The 17,261-nt window shown below is 21.7% G+C and overlaps 6 protein-coding genes across 6 annotated transcripts; 3 read left to right on the forward strand and 3 right to left on the reverse strand. All coding sequences in view use genetic code 6, as the record gives it.

Moving 5' to 3' along the window:
* Window positions 1–234: 234 nt before the first annotated feature.
* TTHERM_00497670 (hypothetical protein) lies at window positions 235–3,269 on the reverse strand (the record flags this gene model as incomplete). Its single annotated transcript, XM_001027955.3, has 3 exons — window positions 235–1,204; window positions 1,266–1,340; window positions 1,396–3,269. The coding sequence occupies 3 exons, from the start codon at window positions 3,267–3,269 to the stop codon at window positions 235–237; spliced, it is 2,919 nt and encodes a 972-aa protein (XP_001027955.2).
* Window positions 3,270–3,305: 36 nt separating this feature from the next.
* TTHERM_000497679 (hypothetical protein) lies at window positions 3,306–3,886 on the forward strand (the record flags this gene model as incomplete). Its single annotated transcript, XM_012801057.1, has 2 exons — window positions 3,306–3,552; window positions 3,672–3,886. The coding sequence occupies 2 exons, from the start codon at window positions 3,306–3,308 to the stop codon at window positions 3,884–3,886; spliced, it is 462 nt and encodes a 153-aa protein (XP_012656511.1).
* Window positions 3,887–4,623: 737 nt separating this feature from the next.
* TTHERM_00497680 (hypothetical protein) lies at window positions 4,624–11,216 on the forward strand (the record flags this gene model as incomplete). The annotated part of the gene is made up of 14 exons (XM_001027956.2): window positions 4,624–4,682; window positions 4,772–5,565; window positions 5,662–5,893; window positions 5,946–6,221; window positions 6,274–6,553; window positions 6,600–6,728; window positions 6,779–6,925; window positions 6,984–8,547; window positions 8,600–9,081; window positions 9,213–10,274; window positions 10,328–10,489; window positions 10,536–10,651; window positions 10,717–11,005; window positions 11,061–11,216. 14 exons carry the CDS (start codon window positions 4,624–4,626, stop codon window positions 11,214–11,216), a joined length of 5,748 nt encoding a protein of 1,915 aa, XP_001027956.2.
* Window positions 11,217–11,608: 392 nt separating this feature from the next.
* TTHERM_000497689 (hypothetical protein) lies at window positions 11,609–12,956 on the forward strand (the record flags this gene model as incomplete). The annotated part of the gene is made up of 6 exons (XM_012801058.1): window positions 11,609–11,929; window positions 12,027–12,315; window positions 12,372–12,478; window positions 12,534–12,635; window positions 12,692–12,792; window positions 12,842–12,956. 6 exons carry the CDS (start codon window positions 11,609–11,611, stop codon window positions 12,954–12,956), a joined length of 1,035 nt encoding a protein of 344 aa, XP_012656512.1.
* A 187-nt stretch (window positions 12,957–13,143) lies between these two features.
* TTHERM_00497690 (aldo/keto reductase family oxidoreductase) lies at window positions 13,144–14,073 on the reverse strand (the record flags this gene model as incomplete). The annotated part of the gene is made up of 1 exon (XM_001027957.1): window positions 13,144–14,073. The coding sequence occupies one exon, from the start codon at window positions 14,071–14,073 to the stop codon at window positions 13,144–13,146; it is 930 nt and encodes a 309-aa protein (XP_001027957.1).
* Window positions 14,074–15,036: 963 nt separating this feature from the next.
* TTHERM_00497700 (hypothetical protein) lies at window positions 15,037–16,857 on the reverse strand (the record flags this gene model as incomplete). The annotated part of the gene is made up of 2 exons (XM_001027958.2): window positions 15,037–16,175; window positions 16,650–16,857. 2 exons carry the CDS (start codon window positions 16,855–16,857, stop codon window positions 15,037–15,039), a joined length of 1,347 nt encoding a protein of 448 aa, XP_001027958.2.
* Window positions 16,858–17,261: the final 404 nt, after the last annotated feature.

Raw genomic sequence — 17,261 nt, forward strand, 5'->3', positions numbered from 1 at the left:
TCAATATTAAATCTATTAGTCAACCAATAGAATAAAATATATTTAAAAATAATTAGTTACTAAATATAATTATTTATATAATAAAATAATTTTAAATTGTAATGTATAACTCTTTTCTCTTAAGATGCTATCATTTTATTAAATATTTTTAAACATTTTTCAACAAATAATTTACATAATAAATATTTATAAATATATATTCATTAATAATAATGTATTCATTCTATTTATAGATCAATAAAAACTATCTACATTAAATTATTTAAACCTGTTAATACCTTCAAACATCTGAGCCAGAGTTTATCTGTCCTATTCTTTTGCCTAAGAAAAGTAATCATTCAAGAATTAGTTCTATGACTATGTCTTTGGCATTTCAATTTTCGATTTGGGTTTTTACATTTCAATATCTTTATTGGAAGAACCCTGGTGTAAGAAATTAAAATCTCTTGTAATTTTCGAGTTATTTGAAGGTGGGGGAATTTAAGGATTAATATTTACGTTATTAATAATTTCTCTACCTCTTGGTGTGTTGTATAAATTTTAGCATCTTAAAAATTGGGATGAGTGATCATAATCATCAACCTCTACAGCATGATTTCCGATAAAATTATCTTGGAATTGCTAAAAATCTTATCTTAAAACTCTTCTTTTAGGATTATCATAAAAGTAAGTTTAGCTCTCATAACTTTAAGGCTAATACTATCTAATTTTATCGTCATATGGGCTTCTCCGAGCTAATCTATCAATATAATTTTGGTTATTACCTTGAATATAATTAACTTGTCTTTCATCATAGTATTAAATTTAAGACTCATCTATAATTTAAATAGGTCTATCATTAATAATTTATATTGGCCTTACATCCAATATTTAGTTTATTACATTTTATTTGTTTTTTTGATTTGGATTCATGTTATTTTGGAATTTTCTATCATAAAATTGGTTTTAGAAATTTATATTTTAATCCTCCTTGTAAAAGTTTTTGTCTTCGATTTCGTAAAAATCATGATTATTTTTTTAAAGTTCCAAATTTATTTATTTATTTGAGTTATTTTGAATTCTGTTAATAAATTATTCATCATGCAATCTAGTTTGAGGCATATTTAAAGGAGATTTATATGTTTATCCTAAATTCATTTTTTCATTATTATATCCCTTTAATTTAGAGTCTTAATCTTTTACTAAAGAATACTTCCCTTATTAACTTTTAAAAAATAATATTGTTTAAATAAATAATTAATTAAAAGGTTTATTTATTTATTTACTTTTGCCCATTTTTAAGGATTGATTTGGTTTCTTTTTGTTTAGTCTCTTGGCTTTCTTTCATTTTTTCCTCCATTCTATTTTATAAATTGATTTTTTTTATATTGATTTTTAAATTAAAAATTTTTTTACATTTGTTTCTGACATTCTTCTATAATTTATGATTATGTTTTAATAAAATTTTTTATATTAGTGTTTAACAAGAATTCATTAACTTCTTTATCGCTATCATCTTCCACATCAATAAAATTTGAATTTTTGTTTTTGTTTGTTTCTAATCCTGATTTTTTAAGGTTATTATTTTGTTATATTCCTTGTTTTTTTTAATCTTGCTTATAATCTCTAGATCTTTCTCTGTCTGTTTATTATTAGTTATTGTAATTTTTTAGAGAATTCTGATCCAAATATTATTATTTTAAAAAGTTAACATCCACTATCTTTTCTTGAAGACCACTATATCTTTGATCCAAATACTTTTAAGTTGCTGATGTGTTGTTATTTCCTTCATTTTAATTTTGAGGTTTTTATAATTTATTTTGAGCTTAAAGCTAAAGTTTAGATAGCTTCTGACTTACAATGTCATGGAGTTGTTATTATTTTTATTTTTAATAGTCTTCTTTTGATGAGAATTTTTTATATTCAAACTCATCTTCTTCTTTTAGTGTATCTTTTTATTTTGACTATTTATGAGTTTAAGATTGCTTTTTAAAATCATTCGCTTCATTCTAAAATTTATTTGTGTCATTTTGCATTTATTTTTGCTTCTAATTTAAGTTGTTTTCTGTATCGCTTTAACTTTTAGTGAACTTTTGTTAAATATAATTCTTATTTCCATTTTAATTTTCATTATTTTATGTTTAAATTTTATTTTCTCTTCTTTCTTATAAATTTTAAAAAATATTTTAAGATAATTAGTTTTGTTCTGATTTTTTATTGTAATCTTATAAGTTTTATTAATTTTGAGCTTATTTTTACTCTACTGGCTTTTGATTATTATAAATAACTTAATTAATTTTCTATAATTTTGATTATTGTAATTAAAAATCATTTTATTTTAAATTTTCACTAATTTATTAATTATATGTTTCTTTTGGATTTAATTTTTAATCTTTTAACACATATTTTTACTCTTACTAATCTTAGTATTTATTTTACATTGGGATTGAAATTTATTTTTATGTTTTTTGTTTATTAGCATCACTTTTATTTTTGTTTTCATATTCTTCATCACTAACAAGCTTTTTATACTGTTTTTTAGTAGATTCTTCATCTACTTTATTGTCATAAACTTTAATAATTCTCTTTTATTCTTATTCATCAATTTCTTTGGGATGCTTTGGAGGTTATTTGTATACAAAAACAGTTTCCCCTTCTCCTTTATAAACTTATGCCTTTTTACTTTACTGTTAGGGTTTACGGATAAATTTATTTTTAAATTTTTTTTTTTATTGAATATGTTATTAAATCAAAAGACTATATTTTATATCTGTTGGTAAATACTTTTTTTTCTTTTTTAAGTTTGCAGGTTAGCTTGTCCTTTTTTCTATTGGTTTTCTTAAAAATAAAGATTCATGAGCTTTAATCAAGTTTTCATTTAGCAATAGTTTTGCTTTTTCTTCAACTTTTTTCTTAATATTTGCTTCAGAATTTTTTGAACAATCTTTTTAATCCTAATTTTCTTTAGTTTTTAATATTTTTTCTTCTTTAAATTTTTCAAAAGCTTACAATTCAGATTCAACTTTTTTTTACTAAAGTTCCACTTTTTGTTGCTTAAAAGAATCGATTTTTTCTTTTTACTGTTCTCTCAGCATTCTCAAGTTTTTAATAAAATCTGACTCAATTACTTTTTTCTCAGTTTCAGGTTTGGCTTATCCATCATCATTTTTAGTTTGTTATTCTTATTAAATAGACTACTCATTAGTATTCTATTAGTCTGAATTTTACATAATTTCTCCTTTACTCTCTTCCTTTTGAGAAAATTCACTTTTAGTAATTAAGCAATCCATCTTAAAAGAATATGATTTATTTTTTATTAAATTTTTATGAATTAGATCAACATTCTAAAAGGTATTTCAATAAAGATAAGTCCAATTATTAGAATTTTATTTAAAATAAAAACTAATTTTTTATTAAATTTGTTTATGAGACACACTATTTAGAATTAAAAAAAAAATTTTTTATTATAAATTGGAAAAAAATAATTTAAAGGTTTATAAAATGAAACTCTAAGTAACTTAAAAAAAAGAATAAATGAAATTTTTATGGGATAAAGGAACTATTAATCTTTAAGTAAAAATTCTTATTTTTTGCTCTTCATTAAAAAAATTAAATATTTTTTCTACCTTTTATATAGGCTAAAGTTTAGCCATACATTATTATTTTTTATCAATTTTATTATATTTTTTTAGTATTAATAGATGATAAGTAAACAAGTTCAAGGCTAAGTAAAAGGTAAAAGCTATTATTATTATATAAAACTAATAATTTATAGCATGAACTTATTAAAACTAAAACCTATCATTCTAATCTAAATTAATAGCATAAAAGTATATATTTACTATAGTTTTAAAGCTATTACTTATTTTGTTTAAGAATTTTATAGATAGATACTTATTTTTAGTGAAAAATATATTTAATTTCATAAAATAATCTAAAAATAAAGCATTTTATTTTCAAAAAATTGTTTTTAAATTTTTTTTTCTAAAATGTTTAAAATAATCAGTAAAAGATATAATTATGTAATTTAAAAAAAAGTATTTATATAATGCATTTATTCATATTTAGCAAAATCCTTTTGATATAATTTCAGATAAATATTAATTATTTTAAGCTTAATATCAAATTATTATAAATATTTTATTATCATCATTTCAAAAATAAAAAAAAATATTTAAAATAATTATAACAAAAATAAAAAATTTTAATGAATTGAAAGTTTTGTTATAAATTTTAATTTGAAAAAAATTTAAAGATTTAAAAAAATATTTTAAAATTAAACTATTATAAAATTATTATTATTCTCAAACAAACATTTAAAAATTTTACAGTTTTTGAATGTTATTTATTCTAAATTCTTTTGATTACTGGAAACAGAAATTTTTTTCTTCAAAATAATATTTGAAAATAAGTGGAATTTTGAAAGAAAATTTGAATGTCAGTCATATGAAATTATTTAATTTGCTTCTCCAAAAAATAACAAACGAACAAAATTTTTGATTTTGTTGTTGTAAATTGTTTATAAAAATATGATTTATAATAACAAAAGATTTATTTCTTAAGATTTAATTTCATCTAAAAAATTAATTTAACAAATTAGATTATCAGTTTTAGAATAAGCTTAGGTATAATTTGTTAGATAAAATGCTAAACAATAGCGGAATTAGTAATAGTTCATCTTAATAAGGAAGATCTTCCTCAAGGTATATTTGGAAGTTTATTTGCTTAAAATTATTTAGTTGAAGTTTAGTATTTTTTATGATATTTATTGCCATTTTTTAATATCAATTAGTGTATAATAATAACAAAGAGTATAAACGATAACTATTTAAAGATCTGGAAGTTAAGATCCTAATAACCAATATGAAAGCTTATCTTAACAGTATTCATTAATAAAAAATATAGTTAATAATAATTCAATTTAGTTATCACCTTCTTCTAATGCAAGTGGTGGAATGAACATGCTCAATTAAAAAAAAGCTAATGATTTCGGTTAATTGCCTAACAACAGCGGTATTTAAAGTTTAAATAATAATGTATTCAGTAAATTGAAAACATTATCTTCAAGATCTAGTTTACATTCTTAAGATAATTAATAATCATAAGAGTAAGCTTAATACTATCAATAGCAATCTTAATAACTTTAGCAATAATCAAATTACATTAATAACACTTTGGAGTCAGAAAAATCAAATTTCTAAAGCAACTCATTGGTTAATCAACTCAAATTAGAAATAGAAGTCCTCTCAAATAAATATGAAGATGCTTTAGAAAGACTTGCTGCTTCAGAAAGAAAAACGCCTTCTTAATAAATTAACAATAGCGAATAAATACATTAATAAATAGATGATATAAGTGTAGCAAAGATTGATTATTTATAGAAATAACTTTAATTATCATAGTTATAGCTTGAAAAAGAAAAAGAAAAGGCTTTGAAAGTTATCTTAAAACTAGAAAAGGATTTAGATGGTTAGCAAAGTTCGTTTGATTTTGAGAAACTTAAATTATCTAGCCAAATAGAATCTTTAAATGCTATTAATGATTAACTGTAAAAAGAAATAAATAAACTTAAGTCTATTCAAAAAGGTAACTTAACTTTAAATTCACTAAAGTTTGTTTTTATTTATTAGCATTTATGTATTTAAAAATGAATTTATTTTGTTTTAATTATTTTGGAAATAGAATCAGTTTTGATTAGTTAAGAAAAAGATGATGCTGAATCAGTAGTTAAGGAGTTAAGAAAATAAAATTAGATGTTAACTGATTAAATAAATTCGTTAAATTAAAATTTTAATCTTTAGAAGTAATCATAAGATAAATAAGATAAATAAACATTAATTATTTTGCAAGAATAAACTGAAAAATTTGAAAAAGAGATTTTAGTGTTGAAAAATCAAAAATAAGAGGATGAAAAGTAACTTTTTTGAAGTAGTTAATTAAAAAATTTTTAATTAAATATTTTTAAGACAAATAAATAGCTTAAAACAGCAGATTTAGTTAATACAATTAGAAAAGAGTGATTTCTTATCTGTGAATTAATCACTTAGATAAAATTAATCAGTGCTTGAAGATTAATTATAAATTTTGTAAAGTTAAAGTTAAGAAAACGAGAAGGTTAAAAGGTCTTCAGCCAAAAGCGATTTTGAAAGAGAAAAAAATGAACTTGTTTAGAATATAAAAAATCTAGAATAATAAATTTTAGTTTTGAAAAAATAGAACTTTGATGATCTTTAAAATAATAAGTAATTTATTTTGATTAAATTAATCTTATATACTAAGTTATATTTTATTCAGGAAAATTGAAGAATAAGATTTATAAATTTAGAAACTCAAAAATGAAATCAGAGAAGCAACAATTAAGCAATAAAAATTAGAATAGTTAAATGGGTAGATATAATTAGAATGCGATATATTGAGATCTAGTAAAAGAGAAAATGAATAGAGTCAAGAATAAAGGAAATAATTGTATGAAAAAGCTATAAATGACAAAGATTAAATAATTAAATAATTAAGAGACACTTTAAATGAGAACTAGTAGATGTTCCAACAATTATAAACATAATTAAATATAAAGGTAATTATTTAAACTATAATACTCCCAACCCTAACATTTTAAAAAGATTGAAATAATAGCAAACCTTGAGAAAGAAAATCAAAACACAAGGAAGCTCTACGAAGATAGATTAACTACATCGTAATAAGATTTCGAATAGCTCAAAACTTAGTTGAAAGATTAAATAGAATAAAAGGTAATTAATTAATTTTAGTAGTTTAAATATATTTTAAATATTTTTAATAGAATAAATAAGTTGAACAAATTCAGTCTTCCTTTATGAGAGATATGGAGTTACTTAAAGAATAATTTTCTCTTAAGGAAGCAGAATAACTTGATATATAAAAATAAGCTGATGAAATGAGGTAGTAACTCTTAGATGTTATAGAAGAAGTAAAGATTATAAATTTTTTTATTTAAATATAAATATTAAAAAATAATATTAAAATAGAAACAATCATGGCTTTAAAAATACGAAAAAGTTTTTGCAGAATAGTAAAGTTTATCAGAATCTTTAGGAAAAAGTTAAAAAGAATGTAACTCTCTTCAAGAAAAGCTCTTTTCTTTGTAAAATGTAGAATAAAAATAGCTAGAAGATATTTTGAAACTTAAAAATGAAATACAAATAGCTTCTGGATAATAAGGTTAAGCTTCTAATTAATTGAAATAGGCCAATCAAAAAATTTAAGAGTTAGAAAACAAAATTATTCTACTTAACTTAGAAAACCAAAAAGTGATAACAGAGAAAGAAGAAATTAACTTCAAGTTAAATCAAGCAAACCACGAACAGGATATTTTAAAAAAATAAAATGAAGAATTTAAAAACTAATTAGAATAACTTAAAAATTAAATATTATAAGAAAAAAATAAATCAAATGAATAAAATTAAGTAATTTAGAAGTTGTAATAATAAGCCAAAGAAGAAGAAGTATTAAAAGAAAATTTAATGTCTAAGATTGATAGTTTGTAATAATTTTAATAGAAATATCATGATGCATCCTTATAACTTGAATAGTTTAATATAAATATATAAGAATTTTAAAAATAAATTAAAGATTTGTCATAAATAAAAGACGAAAGTTAAATTAAAATCAATAAACTAAATTCAGAAAACTATGAAGCAACATAATAACTAATGAAAGAATAAGAATTAAACTCTACATTAAAAGGAGAAGTTTAACACTTGCAGTTACAGATTACTTAAAAAAATGGAGAATTATCTTCTTAATATGAATTGCTTAACAATAAATTGAAAGAATATGAAGAGAAGGAGTAGAAATTATTAATTTAAATTTCATAATTAAAAATTTAAGATCAAGAGTAAGAATAAAAGCTCATCAAAGAAAGAGATGAATTGCATTCTAAATTAATTAATTTAGATATAAGTACCTAAAACATTATGTCTAAACATTAAGAAGAAAGAAATAATTATGAAAGAAAGCTTTTTGATTTAAATAACTTATGTAATGAAGCAAAATAGTAGAATATTTTAAGTACTGATAAATTAACATAAGTTACCAGAGAATTAGAATAACTTAAAGAAACTAATAAATAAAAATAAAATTAAGTTTCCGAGTTGACTTTAAAATTAGAAGAGGTAACAAAGCTTAAAATCACTGATTCTTCAAAGATTTAAGAGCTATAATCATAAGTTGATTTTGTTAAGCAAGAAAAAGATAGAGAAATTAAAAAATCTATTGAATTATAAAAAAATTTAGATGGCTTAATTGCTTCAACTAGTCAAAAAGATTAAGAGATAAATTTATCAAAAATACAGATACAAGAATTAAATAGATAAATCTTAGTAAGTAACGAAACTATATAAAGCTATAAAAAGCAAGTAGACAATCTCCAAGAAAGCTATGAAAAACAGTTATCTGAACTTTCAACATTTAATGAAGATTTAAAAAGATCTAAATTATTGGATGATGAGAGAATCTAAGAGTTAACAATGAAAACATCATAGATCGAAGAGTAAATGGACCTTAGAAATTCTCAGCATCTTTAAATGAGTGGTAATTTATAAAGTTTATTTAGTTTTGAAAAGTAATTCTAATATTTACATAGAAGAATTTAGGAAAAACGAAGAACATAGATTCTAGTTACTGTGCTAACAGATGGAAATAGAAAAATAACAATTTTTGAAAGATATTTAAGATTTAACTTTAAAACTTGAAAAATGTGAAAAGGAATTAGATGAAGAAAAAAATTAGTTTATCTACTAGCTTGAATAATTTAGAGAAGAGAAATCTTAATTGCTTAAGCAAATTGAAGAGGAAAAAAGTATTAAAGAAAATACAATATTCCAAATTTAACAACAATTTGAAGAGCAAAAGATCTAATTCAGTTTGAAATTGAATGATTTAATGAATAATTAGGATAAACATATAAAGAGTATTAATAAAGAATTTGAAGAATCAAAAAAGAGAGATCAGCTTGAAATAGAATCATTGAGAAATTAAATTGATGAAGTAAAAGAAAGTTCAAACATCCAAATTTTAAATTTATCATAATAATTAGAAGAAGTAAAGATGCAAGAATAAGAAAAAGTAATGTTATTTTCACATTAAATTATTAATCAATCCATTATTCTTATCATCCTTTTCTTTATCCAATTTTTCGAAATGGTTTTAATATATTTTAGGAAAATTTTATTTATTTATTTTTTTGGAAAATTAAGGTATCTGCTGTTTTATAGCAAATGTTAGAGTAAAAGTAAACTGAAGAAAAATAGATAACTAATTTAACTTCTTAGTTGGAAGTAAAGTCTTAAGAATTAACTTAGCTTAAGATTTAAATATAATAAAATTCACATTTTGAGGTTTAGCTCTAAGATGCTGAAAATAAACTTGCAGGCTAAGTTCAATAAATTGAAAATTTGCAAAAAATAAATTAAAATCAACAAGTATAATTAGAGTAACTCAATTTGCAAATTTAAAATTTCTAAGACCATATATAGTAAAAATCAATGAAATATTCTACGAGTGAAGTAAACTTTTCAGAATAAATTGAAAAGCAATAAGAATTTATTGATAAACTAAAATCTTAAGTATCTGAATTAGAATTAAATATTTAAAAACTGAATCTTAATTCTACACAAGAAAAAACAAAATTGAATTTAGAAATCGAAAAACTAAACTAAACTATATAGAAATAGCAAAGCGATTATAATTCGTCTATTTATAAACTTAATTGTTAAATAGAAATTTATAAAAATGAAATCAATGTATTTTAATCTTAAAATAATTCTATTTAGTCAAGTAAAGACACCTTCCTTAAAGAATATGAAAAACTCCAAGAAGCGAACTCGAAATTAGTTTTAAGTAAATCAGAATTAGAAATGGAGTTAGAGATTCTTAAAAACTAAATTTAACACACTCAATAAGCAACTATTTTAGAATTTGAAGGTTTTAGGCAATTAAATGACAAGAGGATAAAAGAAATTCTTGAAAAGGATGAAAAAATATAAGATTTGCAAAACCAACTCCATTAAAGAGATATAAAAATGCTTTAGTTTAAATAAAATGATGTTGGTCTTGCCAGATAAATTGAAGATCTTTAATTGTAAGTAAAAAATTTAGAAATAGAAAGAAATTAACTGTAATAGAGCTATTAGAAATTTTAAGAAAGAATATAGTAATTGGAAGGTTAGAAGTAATAGTTTAGAGACAAATATAAAAAAATAGTTTAATAGTCAACAAGTGAATTCCTAGCTCTCAAGAGCTAAGTTGAAAATTTAGCAGTAACTTACTTAGCATAAAAATAAATCAAAAATAAAAAATTATTTTAAAAAAGAAAAAAGATGCCAATAGTTCTATTGATTCAAGTATTAGATATCAAAGCGAATCCATAAATTTAAAGATGAAGGAAGAACTCACTCTCAAAAATCAAGAACTTTAAAAAGCTTACGAGTTTATTTAAAGCAAAAAGCAAGAGTGTTCTGTTTTATCATAACAAGTAAATAATTCAGTTACAGCTAAAAATAATAAATATTTTTTTATAGTATGAAGTTTTGAAATAACAGCTCGAAAAAAAAGCAGCATCAAACTCACTTTAGAATTCTATGGAATAGGATGGTAATGAAGAATTAACACACTTAAAGCAAGAAAATGATTTACTGTAAAATAATAGAAATAAACATATTTATGATTTTAAAAATTTTAATTTAAAATAAAAATAATTAGTAAATAAAAAAATAAAACTCTTTTGCAGAATATTGTTGAACTAGAAACAAAATAAAAATCATAACAATAGATGTATACTTAATCTGATTCTATAGATAAATATTAAGATACCCAATAATCAGGTTTTTCAATGAAATAAGATAATTACATTTTTACTGAGTAAAATATTAAACAAGCCCCAATTGCTACTTAGCAATCATCGACATCTTCAACAAAAATAAAATAAAGTTTGGTTAATCCCTATCACCACTATATACCTCTTCCTCCTACTACAGAAACTTAAAGAAACGTAAATTAATCCTATTTAATTAATTGAAAAATAAAATTATATTTTTATTAAATAGAATAATAAGATTATATATAGCATAATTAATAACCAAGTTCCCAACAATGATTAGAGATATTAATAAAAGATGGGTATCCGAAACAATAGTTTTTCTAATTAAAAAATGTATGCATAGTAAAATTAATAAATTTTCCTTTCTCCTTAAACTAAATGATAAAATATTTACAAAGAGGAGAACCTAATTAATTAAAAATTCCTTTTGATAATTTTCTTATTTAATTATAAGATTGTTTTTATATGAGATATGTAACTATTTATAATATATAAGCATTACTTTTATTTTTTACACGACCATCTTAAAAACGTTTTCTTTAAAAAATAATTCTTATTTCCACATTTATTTATTTATGTTTTTTTTTCAAATTTAATTTGATATTTTATTATAAATAAAACAGTAATAAAATAAAATCTAAAATAATAAGAAATTGCCTTCATTCAAATTTTATTTAACTGAATGAATAAGATTAATTTTACAATACTAATCCAGCGTAAATTTTATATTTGCAAGTTTTATTTATTAATCCAAAAAAATAGCAAAAAGGAATTATGAGTTCAAAATATTCAGACTCGCCTTACTAGCAAAAGCAATCTGGCTATAACAAATTAAGGGGTATTGGATAAACTTCTAATACTCCCAAGAACTAAGGAAGCAACACTCCAAGGTCTAAATCTCAAAACAATCCTTAAAAAATACAATAAGAATTAGATTAACTCAATGCTAGCGGAGTTAGTCCTACAGAATTTTATAAAGTGAAATGCCAATTACTAACAGAATAAATGGCATTTGTATAAGAAGAAAGCGAAAAATTAAAAAAGCAAAACGAACATCTTAGGACCCTCAATTTTGAATATGTTAAATAGTTAAATGTAAAATGCTTTTATATCCATAAACATTACAAATATTTGCAATCAATAATATTTCTTCATTTGGTAATTTAAAATGATTTTTAAATTAAAATAAAAGGAATTGTCAGCAAGTAAACTTCGTGCAGCTGAAAAGATCATTATTACTCCAGAATTCTTTGAATCAGATAGCATTAACTAGAAGGTGAAAGATTTTATGAGAAAATTAGCAAATAATTACAAGCTTTTAGAGAAAGAATAAACTAAATTGGTTGATCATTGTAGGATAATGGAGTAAGATATTGAGAATTATAGAATCAAAGTAATAGAGGCAGACTAAATAACAGAAAAGCTGAAGTAAACAGGTTAGCATTCAATAGACTCTCTTGTTTAAAGCTTAAAAGATTCAGGTATAATTCAATTTTATCATAATAAATCTAATTTAATTTGTAAACTAATCTCAAAGAGGATAAAGTAGAGTCTCTTTCTCAACATAGCAAAGAACTTTCATTAGAATTAGCTATAAAATTAGAAAAAATATCTAACTTAGAAAGCAATATATAAGATTTAAATGTAAAAAAAAAATATTTTTATTCTACGAATGAGTAAAAAAAAAATTATAAAATAGAATGAGATAGACGATCACAAAAATGAGTATCAAAAGCTAATGACTAAATACAACAAAATGATTAGTTAGAATGAAGAGAAAAAGAATTTCGATCATAAATAAGTAAAAAATTTAAATCAAATTTGTATTCAGAAAATATTTTTAAAATAATCTAATAGATATATGAGTTATAACTTAAATGTGGGTAATTAGAGCACGAGTCAAGGCTACTGTAGGGAACCTTATAGAATTAAAATGTACAATTGAATCATTTAGACATGTAATTATTTTCTTTTGAAATAAATGAACCATTAATAATCTAAATATAGTAAAATAAAGGATTTAAGCATAGAAAATGAAAGTCTAACTAGAAGTGGTTTTTATGGTGGAAATTCTTTTAGAAGAAATTTAAGTGGAACAAGCCCAAGTGTTACATTTAAGTGACTGCAATTAATTAAAAATAAAATTTATAGTTTATAAGCTACTAAATTAATTTTAATTTATTCTAAAAAATAATAAATTTAAAAGCCAAAGAAAAATTGCTTGTATATGCATATAACACGAAATACATATAATTTAAATTTATTATGTTAATTAATTTTTTATTCTTTTATTCACTTTTTTTAATTGATCAATCAAAGTAGGGAACTCCTTTAAAAAAGTTTTGGTAATGTTAACAATCAACAACTCTGGTATTTGAATCCAGCTTTAAAATTTATTAATTATCATTTTCGTCTAACTTTAAGAAGAGAGATTTGTAATTTTCTTATAATCTCTCTGGTTTTTCTGTTTTAGGAATAACAATTATTTTCTTTTGGAGTAGATACTACAACAAAACTTAAGCGACAGAGACATTGTGCTTTTAAGCTATTTTTTTTAATGTTTCGTTATTTACAATTTTATCATACTTTGCCATAGGACTATAAGCCATAATTTGTATCCCTATGCTCTAGCAGAATTCAACCAATCTTTTTTGCTAATTAAAGACATGCACTTCAATTTAATTTACAACTGGTTTTATTTTTGAATAAGACAACAAATCAATCAAACTCTATGTTTTAAAGTTAGAAACACCAATCGATTTTGTAAGTCCTTTTTAGTAAGCATCTTCAAGCTCTTTCCACTAGGTATGTACAGGCTTATGATTAAATTGTAAATTGTCACCAGGAGGTACAAAGCTCCAGTGCAGTAAGAGTAAATCAACATATTCAAGCTGTAAATCTTATAAGCATCCTCTAACAGCTTCCTCGGTATTTTGCTATTTTAATGGTATGATTTTGGTAACAATAAATATGTCAGATCTCTTATATTTTCCTTCACTAAATATCTCTTTTAGAGCACTCCCAATCATTTTTTCATTTTGGTATATTTTTGAGGTATCAATCAATCTGTATCCTTTATCTAGAGCTGTTCTGATAAGATTAGTCATGATATCCTTGTTATTTGACTCATAAGTGCCTAGACCAAAAAGAGGAATTTATTGGCCACTAGAAAGTTATATAGTTTTATTAACTTAAAGTGTTTCATCACATCTTGTTTCACTGCTTGAAGAGCAACCCATTTGATATAATTTTTTTAATTTTATTTTTTTTTATGATTTTATTATATTTTTAGATATTTTCAGATAGGCAGGCAAGTGTTTAAATAGCAAAAAAAAATTAAACTTCTAGCCTTTCATACAAAACTTAAGGATAATGTTACTCGTTTTAATTCAAAAATTAAAATTAATTAATAATAAAAATTGAAATCAATTAATTTTTCTGATTAAATCCATTATAATATATTCTGTTGTTTTTCTATTAAAATTCTTTTTAATTAAATTTACTAATTTAACAAAAAATAATTTATAGCAATCAAAACTCCTATAAATGTGTTATTAAAATATAAAAAATTTAGATATTTGAACATATTGCAAGATCTCTATTTTAAGATTAAAAAAATTTATTCTTTCAATAATTATGGATAAATTTAGTTAATTTATTTTTTTAAAAATATTGAATATTTATTTTATGATACAAATAAATAAAAGAGGTATATTATTTTAAATTTATTTTATATTAAAAATTATTTTTAAATAGTTAAGGTCTTAATAATATGGTTAACTTAGAAATATTAACTAATGTTTCTTAAAATAAGAAATTTGTAAAAGTGTATGATGGCAAATAATATGAATATTAAAATATAAATATATAGTTCATTAGTTAGTTAATTTTTAAATACTTGATTGATTATATTTAATTATTTATCATAATCACAAAATATATAATTTATCATTTTATGATATTCTTTTTATAGAAAAATAATTATTTATTTTTTTAATATGACTATTTACAAATTAAATTTATATTAATAAATATCTATTATAATATTTTTTAGATTTTTTTCGTAAATTTATTTTTATTTAATAATAATTTTACTAATGTTTTAATTAGCTTATTATTTATTTATTTAGATTATAAAAATTAATTCTAATTATTTTATCATTCATTTTTTATAAAGTAAATTAGTAAAAGCTATTCATAGCTCATTTTTTTGTTCTTTTTTCTCTTATTTTTTCAAGGTTATCTATTATGTCTCTATGCTTTTCTTCCATTAAATCAAGTTCATAGCGAAAAGTATTTAGACCTTGAGGTTTATTTGATTTTAAGTTTGATGTTGAATCTAATATAGATTTTCCACTATTTATTAAACTCTTTCTTGACAAAATTTATTACATTCCGTTACTATATTTATTAGTATAAGATAAATCATCTGTTGGTAGAATGTTAACAGATTATTAGTAAGGTAATCGATTAGAAAAAGAATCCCTACTTTAATAATTTATTTAATAGTTAGAGTTAATGTTATTATTTGAAGCAATCATTGGAAGGTGTACTCTAGAAGAAGTATTGCCACTAGTAAGTCCACTTTATATTTATGAGTGTGAAATAGGTGAATTTATATTAAATATTTAGTTTCTGGGAATAGCTATTAGTTCATAATCTTAGGGAACAATTATTTAGTTAATCGCTGAAGGAAGTTTATATGGACCTGTGTAGTTAAGCGGGCTTTAATCCCCTAAGGTTTTTTAGTCATAGCTAAATGCTCTAAATTAGTTTTCATAGTTTCCTGTAGAAAACATAATAGGCTAGGGTTATTAATATTGAGCTCCTGACATTATCCTTTATTGTAATCGATTCTAAAAAATATTTTGGTTTTCATTAATTTTGCTTTTAGATCTTTATGATTTGAGATTTATAGAATCAGTTGAAATTGATCCATTGTTACTCAATTATTATAAATTACTTAGATTATTATGAGAATATACTTTAGGTCTAATACTATAACCATTTAAGTCGTTAAAGTCTACACTATTATTTTTGTGATCTATAAGAGACAATGGCTTATGTTGTGAAACAATTTGATCAGCATTTCTTTTGAATTAGCTTTGAGAGGCTGCTGTAGATTGATTACTTGTAGTATTTTTAGGAGAATTTTTTATTTATGATCCATTTTTGTTGACAAATTAGGGTTATTCTGATGTTGATGTTAAAAGATCCTATGGCTATCTTATATTAGTTATAATCTTAGTAGGTAACTTTTAGTTAGTTTAATTTGAATAAGAATTATTATTGAATTAATGTTCTTGATCCAGATGGTTGGTTTGATGAGACTAAGATTTTTCTATTATTAAATTAAAAAAAGTTATCTAAAATAGCTATTTAAAGATGTACTTTGTTTGCATAATTGTTTATAGAAATCTAAATAGATAAAAGGAATAATACAAATTTTTAATTTAGTGAAGAGTAAAGTTATTAATTTAACAATTACTAACTAAACTCTATTATTTTCTATTGTTTATAAATAGAGTGCCAATATTCAAACAATTTAAAAAAGTATGACAATTTTATTTAGTAACAAATTGGTTTTTATCAAAAAAAATTATTTTAATTTTTATGTAAAGCCTTCTAATAGATGATAATAAATCATACTGATAAATAGGCTTTAGTTTTATCTTATAAAAGATATGGATTCTTTTCTTTGATTAAAATATACTTGCCTTAGTTAAAAATAAATATGCAATTAAAGGACGTACCTGATAATATCAAAAATAATTCTGAACATTTAGCTTATTATATAAATTATTTAATTTTTTACTTAAGGCAGATTACTTTAAGGACCTGATTTTCTGGGATTCGACCTTTTATTGGCTTAATAGTATCCTACTATTCATCTAACTTGATAATTCATTACTTTCAATGCTAATATCTTTTTATATTGGGAGAGCTTTTTATTTAACAATTCCTTCTATGCCCTCCTTATCAATAACTGAAGTCTTTCCTTTAAATCTTTACTAAAAGTTCATTTTCAAGAATAGAACTTTATTTTTGATAATATTTCAGCAAATGTTTCAGATATGTCTTCAAATATTTATCTTTTCAATTATTTAGTTACTTAATTTAATCTTACAAGATGTTTTACTAATTTTTCTTTTAAAGTTGTTTCTGTAAATTAATAATAAAAAGTAATATATTGTGTTTGCTCTTCTATTATACTAAGCATCACTACTGCCAAGAATTAATTCATTTGAATGATTATTAATATCTCATTTTCGTTTTAATTTGTAAATTTATAATTTCTAACAATATCTATTGTAGATAATCCTATTCCAATATTTTAATGTATATACGTTCAATATCAATCAATCTCTTTGTTTTTGATTTTTTTTCTTTCTTTTTTCTTCTATTTATATGGCTTTTCTCTTTTCAA

This window comes from Tetrahymena thermophila (genome assembly GCF_000189635.1).
Source record: "Tetrahymena thermophila SB210 genomic scaffold scf_8253815, whole genome shotgun sequence".
Classification (NCBI taxonomy): domain Eukaryota; phylum Ciliophora; class Oligohymenophorea; order Hymenostomatida; family Tetrahymenidae; genus Tetrahymena; species Tetrahymena thermophila.